The 16,243-nt window shown below is 35.6% G+C and overlaps 1 protein-coding gene across 5 annotated transcripts in view; it reads right to left on the reverse strand.

Annotated features, from left to right (window-relative positions):
- The window catches only part of LOC145668491 (agrin-like), a 1,085,796-nt gene that overhangs the window by 88,954 nt on the left and 980,599 nt on the right, over window positions 1–16,243 (reverse strand). For all 5 annotated transcript variants that reach the window (XM_081736441.1, XM_081736438.1, XM_081736440.1 and 2 more), the window contains one exon: window positions 14,594–14,708. In XM_081736441.1, the coding sequence (XP_081592567.1) occupies window positions 14,594–14,708 (115 nt within the window). The remainder of the gene's footprint in view (window positions 1–14,593; window positions 14,709–16,243) is intronic.

The raw sequence follows: 16,243 nt of genomic DNA on the forward strand, positions 1-16,243 counted from the left end.
TGCGAGTGCATTTAAGAGAAATTTAAAATTTGTAATTTTAATCGGTCTAGATATCATCCATTTCAAAGCAGGCTTCCAACAGAGGGCAAGTAGGCAGCTTTCAATATGAAAGTAAGCTTTTCTGAACATGACTGTACATATAAGGTGACACTACATAATAAGATATCTACAAGAAAATTGGGCAAATCATTACAGCTCTGTTTAAGCCTTATTGAACAACATTTCCAGAAAATATCTTTAAGTAACTCAATTTTGGAGAAATCTGAAGTGCAACAAAGGTTTTGTCCTTGCATAAAAGCGATACAAGAAGTTTCTGAGCTTATACTATTTGGCATGTAAAATTAACAACAGCCCTTTAACAAAATAGTTTTCTTAACTTCGAATACTGTACCTCAGAGTTCATAGAAACAAAGAATCTACAATGTGGCTATTGTGGAATCCATCCAATTAACTAGAGTTTCTGTGGCACCCGCTGCAGTAAAATCCTTTTCGTAATTAATTCTGCTCTCCTATCCAGAATTACAACCTCGGAAAACCTCTCTGTCAAGGTACACATAAATTCATTTGTTTTAAGTGTGGAAAAAATAAAACAATGCAACGAAACCAGTTTCAACTTGAACTATGTTATTTAATTCAGTTCTATTCTGCAAGTGAGAAACTTTCAGGAAACATCATTTTACCACAAAACGATGTTTTAATTAACCTATGTGAACGTAGACGACGACCCCTAACGGGACACAGCTGTTTCTACCTACAGGAATGAGGCAACATTTGTCTATATGTTTTAAACATTTCAACACGATTAGCTTTAAAGGGTGTGTGCAAAAGACGAAAGAATTACGAAACTATGTTTAATATATTATATTAACAAAGACTCAAATTGTTCGTATTCAAAAGCTGGTACCAAGTACAGTATTCTGTTTTTTTTATTTTTTAAAGTTAATAATGACTATTAAAAAAGTAACATAACACAAAACCATATTTTTGAGCTACTTTTAAAAATGAATATTTGCATAGGGCCAAACGTACACCCAGAAATCTTTGTTTTGGGGGGGGGGAAGCTTTGGAATGGGTCGAATACTACAAGCCATTAGGTCTATATAGCATTGAACGGGTATTACTCTACACCCGAAAAGACGATAAGTAATTGTAAAATACCTCCACTTATATTTCCAGAAAGAATGTTTCTATAAACGAAAGAGTGGAGATGAAGTGCAAGATCAAATTTCCATGCTATATCAATCATTTCTGTGTTAAACAATTACAGTTCTACTGGGAAAGTGTACAAATCTATGTTGAATTAGGAAGTTTGGAGGCGGGGTCCAGACCGGGTGGACTCCTCCGTGGGTGCGTTCCTGCATTGGCCTCTCTCTTTCTATAGAGAAAATATAATGCAATTAGTGTTGCTCACGAGAAATTTGTAATCAGAGTCGAGACAAAAAGTACAATTCTCAAATCGAAACAAGACGAGAAACATAAATCTTGTCTCGATTTCGAGATGAGTCGAAAATTTCACTTCTCATGGGCAACACTAATTCAAAGTGTAACCTTCAGTTGCAGTTGAGGTAGTAAAAAAATGTTTTGGGGGTCCGAGTAAGTTTTGACCGTACTGTGTATTATTGGATTTTACTGTGTAGTTCTCGGTTTGCATATTAAATCCGTTTGTTTTTCTGTTGGATATCTCACTTGGATGAATATGAAAATTATACATTCTTATTTCAATGTAATTCATAGCTTTGCAATTGGGTATAATTTTCTGAACCTTTCCTACAAATCCAATATTTGGTAGAATATTTTAGACCCCCTTCATACCGGTGAGATGCCCATATTCTTCTAAAATCCGGTTTGATCCAGTTTTCACTATTTCTCATTCGCTTTGTATTTTCCCCGCGAAATTTCTGCGCTGTGATTGGGAAATATATTCTACCTCAGTGTTTTGGCGCATCTTTACTTTCGTCTTTTGTCTTATGTTAGCCATCGGAGCAACATCGCAGGTCGCAACGATGAAGTGATATTCAATAAAAGGACAAAAAATCCATGACATAAACAGGTAACAGTAGTTGCATTTAATAAACAAATAATTTTGGAAGCCGTTGGAGTCCTAAAGTATTAGAATTGTATTTGAAAACAGTCAGAAAAAAGTGTAAGATGGATTTCCAAGTCAAGATCGCGATGTTTAATTTCAAGGATAGGTGTGCAGTACCAGTGATGCAATTTTTCAGTTTCGTGTGATCTTCCACCTAAGATTTGGTGATTTGAAAACGTTTAAAATAGTCCTTCCACTCTCCCATTTAGGTCAATTAGGTTGCGATAGCCTGTACAATATATATACCGCTGTGTATGTAGTTTATTTGATTTTTTTAACATGGCGGTATACGTAGGTTTTAGAATGTCAGAGTAAACTATAACAGGGACTCCTATTTTACACCTGATTTAATCCGGCTTCCAACGTAGTATGGGTTAACTAAGTTCTGAAGGTTCCTTTCTCCTCAAGAAAGGGATCTTCCTTAATCGTTTTGATATGTCCCTCCGGAGTCATTAAAAATGATATTATAATGGAAAAAATGGGTTAGTTTTGATGCAAGGGCCACCTGACTCTAACTATCCTCTTCCCTTTTTAGCATCAGAACCGATTTAAAATGTGGTGATGTTTAGTGACTTGTTTAGTGTAGATACGTAGAATTTGAATTTCTGTAGTAATATGTGTTATATGTGTAGTTTTGGCTTTTTGTGATGTAGCATGTAAGTATGTATTGATGTAAGTTCTTATATGTGAAAGTGTTATTAACTTATTTAAGGACAGTGTATTGTTGGTTTCTTAACTATTCATTTCTTCTGGCCTAAGCTAATAAGTAAATTCGTTCATAATTTAGATTTATCGTGATTTTGCATCGTTATTTCGTAATGTAATAGTGTATAAAGAGAGCTAGCTTTTAATAGAGTACAAAACACGTTTTCCCAGTACAATGTTTAGTTTTACATATAGTGCTACTTAACATCAAGTGAACAATCGCCCGTCGTTAGTGCTTTGTTACCAAGAATACGTAAGGCGATATGCGATTTTAAAATTACCCCTTTTCACAATTATTTAGATATATATGGTAGCCATAATCCACATAAGTAGCCAAATCAATAGAATACATTACTAGTTATCTATCCTGAAGAGTATTATACATTCTGTAGTTTATTGATTAAATAGATGAAATTCAACTTTGCGCTCATCCTTAATTATAAGCCATTAGATAGGATGCTATTTCCATCTTCAGATCATAGTTTTAAATTTTCCTTTCTTTGCTTTCTGCAAATAACCCAATTGTTGAGTTCGGAATGGAAGTATTTATAATTGAGTACAGAATGATTTTACACATCAATTTGCGTGTGAGAAATGTGAATAAAGTAAATAATAATGAATTTTACATTTGTATATACGGTCATTAGGCTGCGGAGTGTAGATTTAGGATATTAACATTGCAAGAAGTGAGTTTTGGTTCATACGAGTTTTCATGTATTGGTCAGTGCTTGAGAATTTCTTTCAGTGGCACATAGATTTTAATGTAATGAATGTGATTGCTTTGGACAATCTTAGGCGTATTTAAAGAATGGGGTGTCTCAAAATGAAACTATGATATTAAATGTGAGTAAATATAATTAATAATAATGCTACATATGAATATAGTGTGTGTAATTAAATAATAGGACATCTTAATATATATGTGCGCCCAGTTTATTTTCTTGCCACTATTTAATGTTACCTTTGTTTATATATGCTAATGAATGTTCGAGCAGTGACCTCTACTTCAGAAATTCGTATGAAAAGGATTGTTGTGTATACATGACTCACTACATTTGCACTCAATAACCTATTGATTAACCGTAATTATCTAAATTGATCCGAAGAAGTGCCTTAAAGAATCATAGTGTTAGGACGGTTAATATTTCGTAAATTTTATACAATTTTTCCACTTTTACACATTTTAGTAATGCAAGTGAACTTGATCGGTAAATAGGGCCTACTTGTACATGTTAACTGCCTACCCGGTCTGACGATGTGAATGGTATTTATGCAGTAAATGTTTGGTATAGTTTAAGAGTAACTACAGAACGGTATAGCTTTTTGCAATTGGTGCAGTTTAAGTATACTTGTCCAACCTTAAATTCGCGTTGGTACTTGGTTACTTTGAGATTATTTCTTCCTCCAACGTTACTTTGCTAAGTCGAGTTTGTCACCGTTCATAGAGGTGACGGGATGAATAAGAGTGAATAGTATAGTAGGCTTCTTACACTAAAGGTTATTACAGTTTTTCTTTTTAAAGATGATTTGGAACCAGGAGTCCAAGGCTAGCTCCCTTGCGGGATTGAGAGTTCTAGCAAGAATTTGGCAAACCACTTGCTAGTATATACAAAATTATTTTTATTTATTTATTTTTTTTTTTACTTTTTGGTTACCTCCTTTTAGGATTTTCTTTATTAACCGACTTTTATATTATTTTCTTCACATTTTAACTTGAACTCGTTTCAGTTTTTCTCATATTTTTATTAGAAATCTCTAAATTAAGATACCACACTTACCTTCCGGTATTTCCGGGATCTCCAAGGGCTTGGCCGGACACAGTGAGAAGTGGGACTTCCATAAAGCAACTGTCTTTGTGAAAATCCCATTCTGGGCACAGACTTATTCTCGCACTTGGAGGCATATCTTAGGCTACACATTTAGTAGGCCACTCATTTCGGCATGTTAAAATACATCTTTGGCTCTAAAGTCGACGATTGTCTCATGTTTTAAATTCGACCACTTTCTTTGTAGTATCTAGCGTTCTATCTTATTTTCTTTGGCGCGCCTCTGTCTCTTCCCTATCTTTCTATTCTTCTCGCTAAGATTTGTTTGTCAACCTCCCCCCTTTTAACCTGTCAATTCATAACCATTTAGCATATCTGATTTGAACTTAAATATTCGGTTGAGATGTACCAAGATATAATTCATAACATTATTTACTTTCGTTATATATCAAGAAACCGTTTCCATCGCTAGTTGACCCGCTGTAATTGTGAGCAATCGCCCAGTATAGATTTAACTTTGCTTCCGTTTTCTCCACCATTTCTGATTAAATGCTTCGAAATTTATCTTTGTAGTACTCATCATCTCCATTCTTGTTTCAATACAGTGCCTTAGAGATGAATTTTCTATGTAAATATATGGGAACATAAATGATTGTTATTGTATCAAAATATTGAGGTTTTATCATCTGGATGGCAATCTAGAAAATTGTTCAGTATTATAAGTCAGTTTAAGTATCTGTCTGATATCTCTGATGTCCATTATTTCGAAATCTTTAAGAATGTTAGCGGTTATCCATTGTATGGTCGAGTTTATTTCGTGGTACATGATGTAGTGATGCAACCTTACAATTTTATTGAGAGGGGTAATTAATTTGAAATTGTAAGAAAATGTCTAAATGTATGTATATTGAATTATAAATATGTAATGACTGTAAGTGTGATACTGAAAAGAATCGTATAATGTTGTAATACTTTGACTAATGTAGATAAAGGGTCTTGTTACCTACACCGAACGGTTGCGTTTGTTCCCATAATTTCATAAATTCGACGAATGTTAAACGTAAATTTGGAATATACCGCCCTATGTTTAAATATCATCCTTGATATTTTAATGTGATTAACTTATGTTTCCATACAAACATCTTAATATTATCTAATTAATCACATGCTGCGTGTAAACAAGGCAGGTTATCGTAACTCGAAACTACATCAAGTATATCCTTAATCCCGTGAACCTGAAACCTTCCCATATAGCCGTATCTCAATTCCCTTGTCATGTGTAAATCTCTGAAACCCAAATAGTGCTCTATCTTAGTGATCGTGATCTTGGTGCAAAAGTGAGTAGCAATGTCTGTAATACCATACTAATTCTCCTTAAACTATTATAACAAACCCTTACGAATTCGTGAAATTTTCTTTTCTCTAAATTATACAAATATGACTGCAAAATGTGTGTGCGATATGATATAATATGATGATGACTCAAGTGATATTGATTTAACGAAATAACAAACTAAGTAATTATATGAGTGATTTAGTCAAATTGAAGCTAATGACAGAAATATAATTCTTTCTTAATTTACGAACGAATATAAGTATATAAATAATTATATAAACTGGATATGTGTTAGTAGAAAATAAATAAACATCACGTCATGTGTATACTCGAATAAATATGAACTACGTATATGGACGCCAAATAGGTGAAGTGTAGGCACGTGAAATAAAATATTATCCGAAACGACGAGAAAAGGACTCCTTTGACATTTTTTTAAAAGGAAAACACCCTCTTAATATACGAGTTACGATTTAATGTTACCAATGTTTAATCTGTATTTTTCTGTCCAATTTTGAATTTAGATGGACATAATTTAACATTTTATGTACAATGATATACGTACCCATATGTATACTTATTTGCATGTAACTAATATATTCCTTGTGTTTATTCTTAATATGTGTAATAAATGTTACAAAACTGCAGCTATGCGATAGTTTCCTTCAAAGCAAATCTTAACCTATTTACCAATACATTGTCCGATGTGTGTATGTGTGAATGAATGATAACTTTAGTTTTAAGTGGTAACTCGTAAAGTAAATATAAAATAATAACATTTATTATGTGTATGTATTACTATAACCTGTGTGTATCTGATTCATGACCGAAGTCATGAAGGTATTAATCCCAAAGTAATCCAAATCGGCTCTGAAAGGCAAGCTGAAATAACAGAATAAGCTGGGGATAATGACAGTTTCTTCAAAATTTCATGAATTCCGATTTGTGGAAAATATGTGAATCATTTAAGATTTTTTTCGTTCCTTGGCTAACTCAAACGCGTGTTCGACTTTCATCAGGTAAAATCAGTTTCTGGGTGAAAGTTATTTAATACTCAGAAATAAAAGATAAATGATTAAATTGGTATTTCTCATCATCTGGGTTGGGTCAGGGTAACTCCAACTTGTGCAGTTACCTGGATTTAGGTCAGAGTAGTATGAGCGAACATATGTCTCATCAGAAGCAGTTTAGAGTTAGTTCTCGAGTAATAGAATTCGGATATGAAGCACCTTCTAATATTTATTTAAGCTTCTTTACTACATTTCCATAGTTATCTCGTATTTCTTTGTTTCTATTTTCTTCTTTCTCTTCCCCTTTTATCCTCTTTTGTATTAACCATAAACTATTCAACATCCCTTTCCTGCAACATTGTCTTCTGGTCTCTCCCTACCTCCAACATAAGATTTCTTTAGAAGACCTTTCTAACCTCTTTCTTCCTTCTATGCTCCTTCTACTTCTCCCTCTTCTATTTTCCTCTTGACTTACTATATTCCTTTCTTAGTCTTTCCTACTTTTCAATAAAACTAAAGAGAAATCGTGACTGGGAGTTGTCGCTATAGGCACGGTCAATAAATTCAATTAGATTTCTCTTCGGAAGTCCGATATTAAATAACCAGTAAAGAAACATATGTAGAACAGTAAAAATAAAAAAAAATATTTTAGTTTATTTACTAATCTGAAATATTGAAGATCAAGTTGGCGACAACCTGAAGTGTCACTTCTTTTTCCCAATCACGATGTTTTTCAACACAAGTCTTAGATCTCAATCACTGCTTTAGTGTTACATGATTCATAATATGTAACTATAAATTCATATAGTGACTGTACGAACATAATACAGATAATTTATCAACGTTTAAAGACGATATACTGCAATAAAAATGATTTAAATGTTATTATATCTTCATGGACCTCTCCTGACACAGAAGGAATCTGATACTTGTAGATGAAGTAAAGAAATTCAGGGCATGTATTTTATATATAAATTAAAAACAGATTAAATAAGGAAAGATATTCAAGAATTGAGACAGACAAGAAAGAATTACCCAGAATTGAGACGAGACGAGACTTCTACAAAATTTCCGAGAGGAGAAGAGCAAACCTTATGTTTAATTTTGTCTCGTCTCGTGGACAACACTATATGTAATAGTTACTTTGTGTCTTTGGTTTGCGTGATTCCCGGCTCGATTCCTACTGAGAGAAAACAACATTTGAAATATCGTATACTGTTAAATATGGTCCGCCGAAGCTGACGTTCCACACTATAATATTAGTCGCACGGCATCGTTGATTACAATTGGAATAGGCATGTCCATTGACATTAGACACTCGAGCAATAGCATAACGTTACATGCTTCAATGAATTATAATACTGCCTTTATCATACTGACAACTGGGTTAGAATCCATCGTCTTTCAAGGAAACATCTGCTCGAGACGAGCACAGTAAGATGACAACAGACCGGTGGTGATTTGGGAATCCTTCACATGATCATCTATGGGACCAGAACTACGTGCAAAGGGAACTATGATGGCTCCTAGCTATCGACACGTCATTGCTGATCATGTACACCCATTTATGTCAGCCATATTTCCAACTGGCAATAGCATCTTTCAGCAGGACAACGCTTCTTTTCATAGGGCCAACATTCCGCTGCAGTGGTTCGAGGAGGACAGTACTGAATTTCAATTGCTACAATGGCTCCTAAACTCACACAATATTAACCCAATTGAACAATTTTGAGATGTAATTGAAAGAGATACACGAACTCATAGCTTCCCTCCGTTGAATTTACAAGAATTGAGTTGTTTGTACAGATATGCCTCCATTCATCTACTAAAGCGTGATTGCCTTCATGGCAAACTGCATTGCTACGGTCATGAGAGGCAAAAATGGACACAAAAGACACCAGGTAGATACTATTCACAATATTTGGCTGATCAGTGCACGATATAACTGATTTTTTATAAATCACTGGAAGAGGCATTTTTACGTCTATTCAGACAGCCCCCATCTCTTGCAAATTTCACCAAAATATTCTCAAACGTTTGGGCATGCAAAACTGACGTTTGTGCACAAAGCAATTTTAAGATATTCACAAATCAGCTTGGGAAGCTGTTTAACGGCAGCCGCACACCTGTGAGTGGCGTGGGAGTACGTATCATTGCTAAACAATATATAAAAGTGAAAGCGATTATGCTTGTGACTTCATATTTCTTGAACCACCCAACCGATCTGATCAAATTTTGCCACATAGATGAGGTTCGGACCTGGGATTGTTGTCATAATTTCACTTTGACGGTTCAACTTTGAGGAGGGGGAAATATTGAAAAATGATCAAAACTGACCAATAGTAGTGTCGAATCCATAGTTTTGAGGGTCGCTGACATGAACAGTGACACTTCCGATTCCATTTAAATCCAAATTCAGACCCGGAAGTTGGGGGAGGGGAAGGTGGATATATATAAAGTACATAAAAATGAAAGCGACTATGTTTGTGACTTAATAACTCTTGAACCACTCGACCGATCTCGATCAAATATCCAACATAGATGAGGTTCGGGCCTGGGATGGTTTTTGTCATTTCACTTTAACGATTCAACTTAGGGGAGGGGGAGAGATTTAAAAATGACTCATATTATTGCCGAATCCATAGTTTTTAGGGTTCACTGAGGTGAACAGTGACATTTCAGATGCCGTTTAAAGCCAAATTCAACCCGCTACTTGGGGAAGGGGGAGGCTATATATATATATATATATATATATATATATATATATATATATAGAGGGTGTTTCAAAACAACACCGACAACGTTTGGGAGGTCATTCCTGACACCAAAATAAGACAAAGAGTATAGACCATCTTGCACAAGTGTTTCCTTTTGAAGTTATAGGCTGCCGAAAATATGAAAATGTGAACTTTAAAGGTCAATAGCTTCAAAACTATGAGACCTACGTGGTCGGTCAAGATTTCACTTAGGAACTAGTATGTGCCCTATCAAATCGGTGTTGTTTTGGATCGAAAATGACCGATATTAGGGTCGAATCTATAGTTTACGGGGTCGCTGAGATGAAGAATGACACTTCCGATGCCATTTAAATCCAAATTTACTCATTTATGTCCAAAGTGAAACGTATTCTCCCCGTGCAAAAAAAGGACATTCTGCTAGTAAATAAATAAAACTGAAGTTGCTGGAACGATTTGCCTCTCGTACTACTTGCTACATTGAACATCTAACCCAAGAAGATTCTTATGATGTCATCGCAATACTTATCTTTATATACAGGGTGGGCCATTTTAATTAATCCACGGAAATATCTGAAAAATGATAAAACATAGAAGAAATGTTTCAAGTACACGTTATATATTGCTAAGGGGGAAACCCAATTCCACCAAAAGTACCCCTCTCCGCCCCCCGTAAATGGGGTAACGGGGGTAACTTTGAAATGTCAAATGGGAACATGGGTCGAGTAATACCTCGTTCGAAAGGTCTTGGAAAACTAAGTAACGCTGTACCAAAAGATGTTCCATATTGTGCACCGGTTTCAAAATGGCCGCCATAATATGGTTCGGAAACTCCAGTACCCGTAGTGTGAAAACCATGGAAGGTAAATGAATGGAACAAAATTGAAATACGTAAATATCATAGGGCATATCGAACGGTGTGGTCCCTGTGATCCCAGTGGCCTCCCTAAAGGGGTCTTGGGGGCTAACTTCAAAATTTCAAATAGTAACATGAGTCGAGTGGTACCTCGTTCGATAAATCTTGCAAAATCTAACATATTGCAGGAGAAAACGATTGATGTGAAATGACAGTGTTCTCAAAAGGCCGCCGAAACATAGTATCCGTGTCAGAGAAAAGGTTTAGTACCCGTAGTATGAAAGCGATTGGAGATAAATCAACAAAAGAAAAACTGGAGTAGCTAATTGACGTAAGGCACATCGAGAGGTGTTGTCGGGGTGACTCCAAGGGCCAACTGAAATGTATCCGAGGCCAACTTGAAAATTTCAAATAGCAACTTGAAGCGAGTAACATCACGTTACATAGACAAATTAATATCAAACAGCTTCTGTAAGAAAATTTTCGACATGAGACACCGTTTTCAAAATGATCGCAAAGACATGGTGACTGTGTCTAAGAAAACGTCTAGTGCCCATAGTATGAATACGGTTAGACATAAATGAAAATAACGAAAATTAAATAGTAAAACCACGGAGGCGTTCGAAGGCTCGAGAATAATACAACAGAGATAAAAATATTAGAGTATAATTGCCATAATGTACAAAGAGAAATCCAAGTCCTGCAAAATAATCTCTCCCTGCGCTCTCTATGTGAGTGGGGTGGAAAGTAAAGTGAAAGTTCAAACGAGAACTCTACTTTAATTCGTAAATTAAGGCTAACCTTACAAATAGGTATGGTATGGTTGAAACATTTGTTTGTAAGGGTGACGCTGTAGTGACTAAAAAAAGAGAAACTTTTATGCAATGCGTGCTGGTTATTCAGAAAGCATTTCGGGGATATACGTACACACCGTTTCGTCCCTCAAGCTCACAATATGACATGAATGCTAATAGTTAATCAAAATGTAACTGTGGCCATCCGCGTTAAGTTAGTGCACCAATTCTCTATGCATGAAGTCTGCCTTCCAAACAGCATTGGGTAGGTCAAGCGTATGCCCGAACCGTTGTCCGGTCGGACATTGAAATTTTGAAGTTAGCCCACAAGACCCCTTCAGGGAGACCACTGGGATCACAGGGATTACATCATTCCATATACCCTATGTTATTTACGTATTTCAATTTTGTTCCATTCATTTACCTTCCATGGTTTTCATACTACGGGTACTGGAGTTTCCGAACCATATCATGGCGGCCATTTTGAAACTGGTGCACAATATGAAACATCTTTTGGTACAGCGTTACTTAGTTTTCCAAGACCTTTCGAACGAGGTATTACTTGACCTATGTTCCCATTTGAAATTTCAAAGTTACCGCCTGTTACCCCCATTTACGAGAGGCGGGGAGGGGTACTTTTGGAGGGATTGGTTTCCCCCTTAGCAATATGTAACGTGTACTTCAAAAATTTCTTCTATGTTTTATCATTTTTCAGATATTTCCGTGGATTAATTAAAATGGCCCACCCTGTATATGGAAAGATCAAAGAAAGCATGTATGTACGAGGAATGGCTAATAAGAAACTGGATTGATTTTGCTATTGTCGAACAGCTAGTTCGTAAAGGCTAATTGATGTAATAGTGTATACACTGATACCCTGCCTATCGAAAAAGCGATTGCTCATGATACAAGCTGCCCAGTTCCGCTGTGGCTTTTGGTCGAAGCAGCCCGTGTCTGTGCTCTATCGCAAAAATGATTACGGTAGTGTTAAAAGAAACTGTATTTCGATGTGAAGTTCCTTTCTTCAAACTTAGAAAATCCGGGACAGAACTTACGATTTGCTAAAGGTAGTATATGGAGATGACTATTTAACATGCACAGGAGTTTTTGTTTAATTCAAACTGTTTAAACAGGGACAAGAAGTGATCTTAGACGTTCTGCTTCGTGGACAACTTTGCGCGTCGAAAACGGACTCAAACATTCAAAAAGTCGGTAATGTGATTCAAAAAGAACGTCACTTGAGTATTCGAGCTGTTGCTGAAATCAGAGAAGTTGACAAAGAAAGTGGTTGTCAAATGTTATATGAAAGTTTTAACATGAAGAAAGTTGATCAAAATTGGTGCCAAGAAACTTGACATGGGAACAGTAGGAAACTCGGATTAACTATGTGATGACATTTTGAGTAACATTGAAATAGATCCTACATAGATCCTAGAATAGTGATAATTTTTGAAGAATCATGATTTTTTAGGTACGATCTTGAAACCGAACGCCAATCAATGCATTTGAAGAGCATGATCTCACCACGCCGTAAGGAAGTTCAAATGAAAAAAATCGCATTTCAATGCTTTGATGATTGGTTTCTTTGATATCCATGGGACTGTGTATGTTAATTGGATTCTCGAGAGTGAAGTTGAAAACCAGCGTAATCTTAATGTACTAACAACTCTTACTGAGCGAGTAAGAAGACGACGATCTGATTTGTGGACAAACAAGTAATGGATTCTGCACCAAGACCATGCTTCTGCTTACACGGCACTGTTACTGAAAACATTTTAGACCAAATATGAAGTTTAGCCCGGTCTTGCTTTGTGTGACTATTTTATTCCTCAAGCTGAAGCAAGTACTGAAAGGAACTATATTTCAGACAATATAAGCTGTGGAAAGAAAATAGGTGTCATAAACATAACTTCCGAAAACGACTGGCAACACTATTTCCAACATCGGAAGATTCGTATGGAATAGTGTAGGGAAGCACTATATAGTGCTAATGTTGCTACGGTACAAAATGACCAACACAAAATTTCGTAGCATCTGACCGGCTCTTTTCTAGTCATATTTCATATATATATATTCTTTGTATCATACTTGGAGAGAACGATCCATTGAAGTTTTACAGTATTTTCTATGAGTACATTGCTCTGTTCTGATCATACCACCCTGTCTGGATTCCGCATTCTTTAGTGTACTGCCGGGTTCAATGATAGAAAACTGCTGAATTGAACCTAGGAAGTGACTTCTGAATAAAATCCAGACTACAGTAAGGCTAAGGACGATTCTGGTTAGAACCTCGGTCCGTCGTCTTTGTGATCATAAGTGAAAAGACATCCAACGAAAAGAGAAGTAGTGGGCCCGGTATGGACAGGAAAAGAGGTATGTACACAAGGTCTATCTGAGTATGATATGACTTTCATCCTAGGCCAATAGACTCATTTATCAATAGGAAGGGAATAAATTCGTATATTAAAAGGTATAAATTTGAATCTGTTCATTTAATTCGTTCAAATGTTAGTTCGTCAGTGCATCCCCAATTCCTTACTACTCTCGCATAAGACTTGCTACGATCCCAATTAAGCAATATATATATAGATAGATGGATAGATATAGATATATAGATGTAATATGTCAAATGTATTTCAACTTGACAAACCTAACCTCACCTTTACTGAATGTTTTGTCTCGACCGCTAATCGCTCCTACACCTGCTCATTTCCTCATAGTAAATCCACTGTCGTCAACAATCGCAAGAGATTCACATGAGCGAAGAAACCTAAACCTAATTCTTAAACTATCTACCTTGGTATGGTAAAATAAATTAACAAACTCTTTTCCACAAAAAACGGAGCAATACTTAATGTTTAACTAGTAACAATAATAAGAAACGAGAGAGAAAGAATGGAAACAAATGGTTTTCCTAATGCTCTGTCTACCTACAAAATTCCAATAGAAAAAGAAACACAATTTTAGAGAATTTCAACACCTTTTATTCAGAACCGCTTTGTGTAGAGGTCTTCACCTAATTCGCTCTAAGCACAAACTTACGTCACCATTCGGCTTTTTACAGTTCTTCAAGTGGACAGGCTCGTAATAGGAAATTACTATTGAAGTATTTACCTCCAAGTGAACATGCTCGTAATCAGAAATTAGTATTGCAGTATTTACCTCAATGATGAAGTAAATTCTCGGTTGTAACCTACAACGAAGTCACTTACTTCTGATGAAAAGTAGAAGAATCAAGATGCTGTGAACGCCGTTTAGCGGAAAATTAATAGAAGTAGAATAGCAAAGAGACTCGAGATACTTACCACAGTCTCCCTTATAGGCCACAACTAAGAATTGTTGTTTCCTGCAGGCAGCTACTCGTAGGTCACACTCGCTTTTGTAAGTTTTCCCGTCTGTTCCACACACCGGAGCTCTCACCTAGATAGAACAATATATTCAAGTTAAATATTTATTCAAAATAATTAACTACATTAATGGCTGAAAAGAAAAGAAGTTATTAATGCAGAAACAGACACTTGATATCGGATTTGAGTTGATTTTGAGTTTAACGTCACTCTCAGCAGCGAACCTATATGAGACGGGACCTACTGATTAACGTGAAACTCGAACCACATGAGCTCCCGACAGGAATCGAACTTGGGTCTCCCACGCCAAAGGCGCGTACGCTAACCGCTTAGCCATAAAGGTGCTCACTTGTCATTGGATTATATTCTGTGCCAAATTATTGCAGTCGCAATTGATGTTTGTAATATTCCTAATGCTCTCCATTATTGCCTCACGTTTATTTGGAAAGCTCGAACGTCTCTTTTGTACAAGCTTGTATTAGAACTCCAGACGCTATACGTGTATTTCCTGTGCTAGATGCGTGTCTCACACATCTTAGGCATTCGATCTACGAGTAATATGTCTTAAAGTTAGAAATGTCACTGTTAAGTGTATGTTTGTCACTTATAGAAGACAAATAACGATAGAGAAAATCTGCTTTGAAACAGTGTACAAGGCACAAATTAACTCTGAATATGTGTCAAAAGACCACTTTTCGATATCTCTTACCGTTTTTGCTATATAAAAATAAGTATTGAGACCGGAAGTACTAATAAATTTCAACCATTTTCTATTTTAATATACTGTTGTGGATACTGGTAATACGTTCATTTGAGGCGCTGAATAATTTGTAAAAAAAAAAAAAACGCTTTTAGCTAGCCTTTACCGTACTTGTTCTATGGAGACCAACGCTAAAACCAGAAAGATTTCATTTCTACCACTTCTGGTTTGAATAGAGAAGTAGTTCTCAAATTTTCCGATAACGTGGACCCCCTGGTCGTTCGGAAAGTGATCTGCGGACCTCCTTGCAATGCTATCTGAAATTTCATATGTATTAAAAACATTACTAATTAGAATTGCCATTGAGAAGGAAAAGACCAAGAAAAATAATGAAACAAGTAATTTACTCTAAAAATACATGAATATTTCTTAGTGAACGAAATTCCAATTGAAAATACAGTAACTTTCAAACTGAAAATCATTTTTTTAAAAAAGGAAATCCACTTTATAAACAATGTTCTCAAATGTGGAAGTCACTAATGTGAGAAACCAAATTCTTTCTGTTTTTCCATAATTGCATTGAAGTCTGGAATAAGTTTTGTCACCATCAGTCTTAGATCCGATTCCACATTAAGACGATTTCGCTTTAAGGTTTTAATACTGCACAGAGCAGAATAAGACTGCTAACATAAGTAAATGGTAGGGAAACCATCAAATGTTGCAATGCCTTTTTAGACAACTCTTCATACTCACAGAGCAAAAATTTAGAAAGTAGGAAAACATTTAAATTTACAAATGTAGGTATATTTTCTAATTTTTTTTTCTTTTCAGTAACTAAAAGAAAAAAAAACTTCTTGCGTAACAACTGTGAGTTACATTTTATTACAACTCATTTCAAATTTTAGGCG

Source organism: Thermobia domestica, chromosome 13, assembly GCF_964235325.1.
Source record: "Thermobia domestica chromosome 13, izTheDome1.hap1.1, whole genome shotgun sequence".
Classification (NCBI taxonomy): Eukaryota; Metazoa; Arthropoda; class Insecta; order Zygentoma; family Lepismatidae; genus Thermobia; species Thermobia domestica.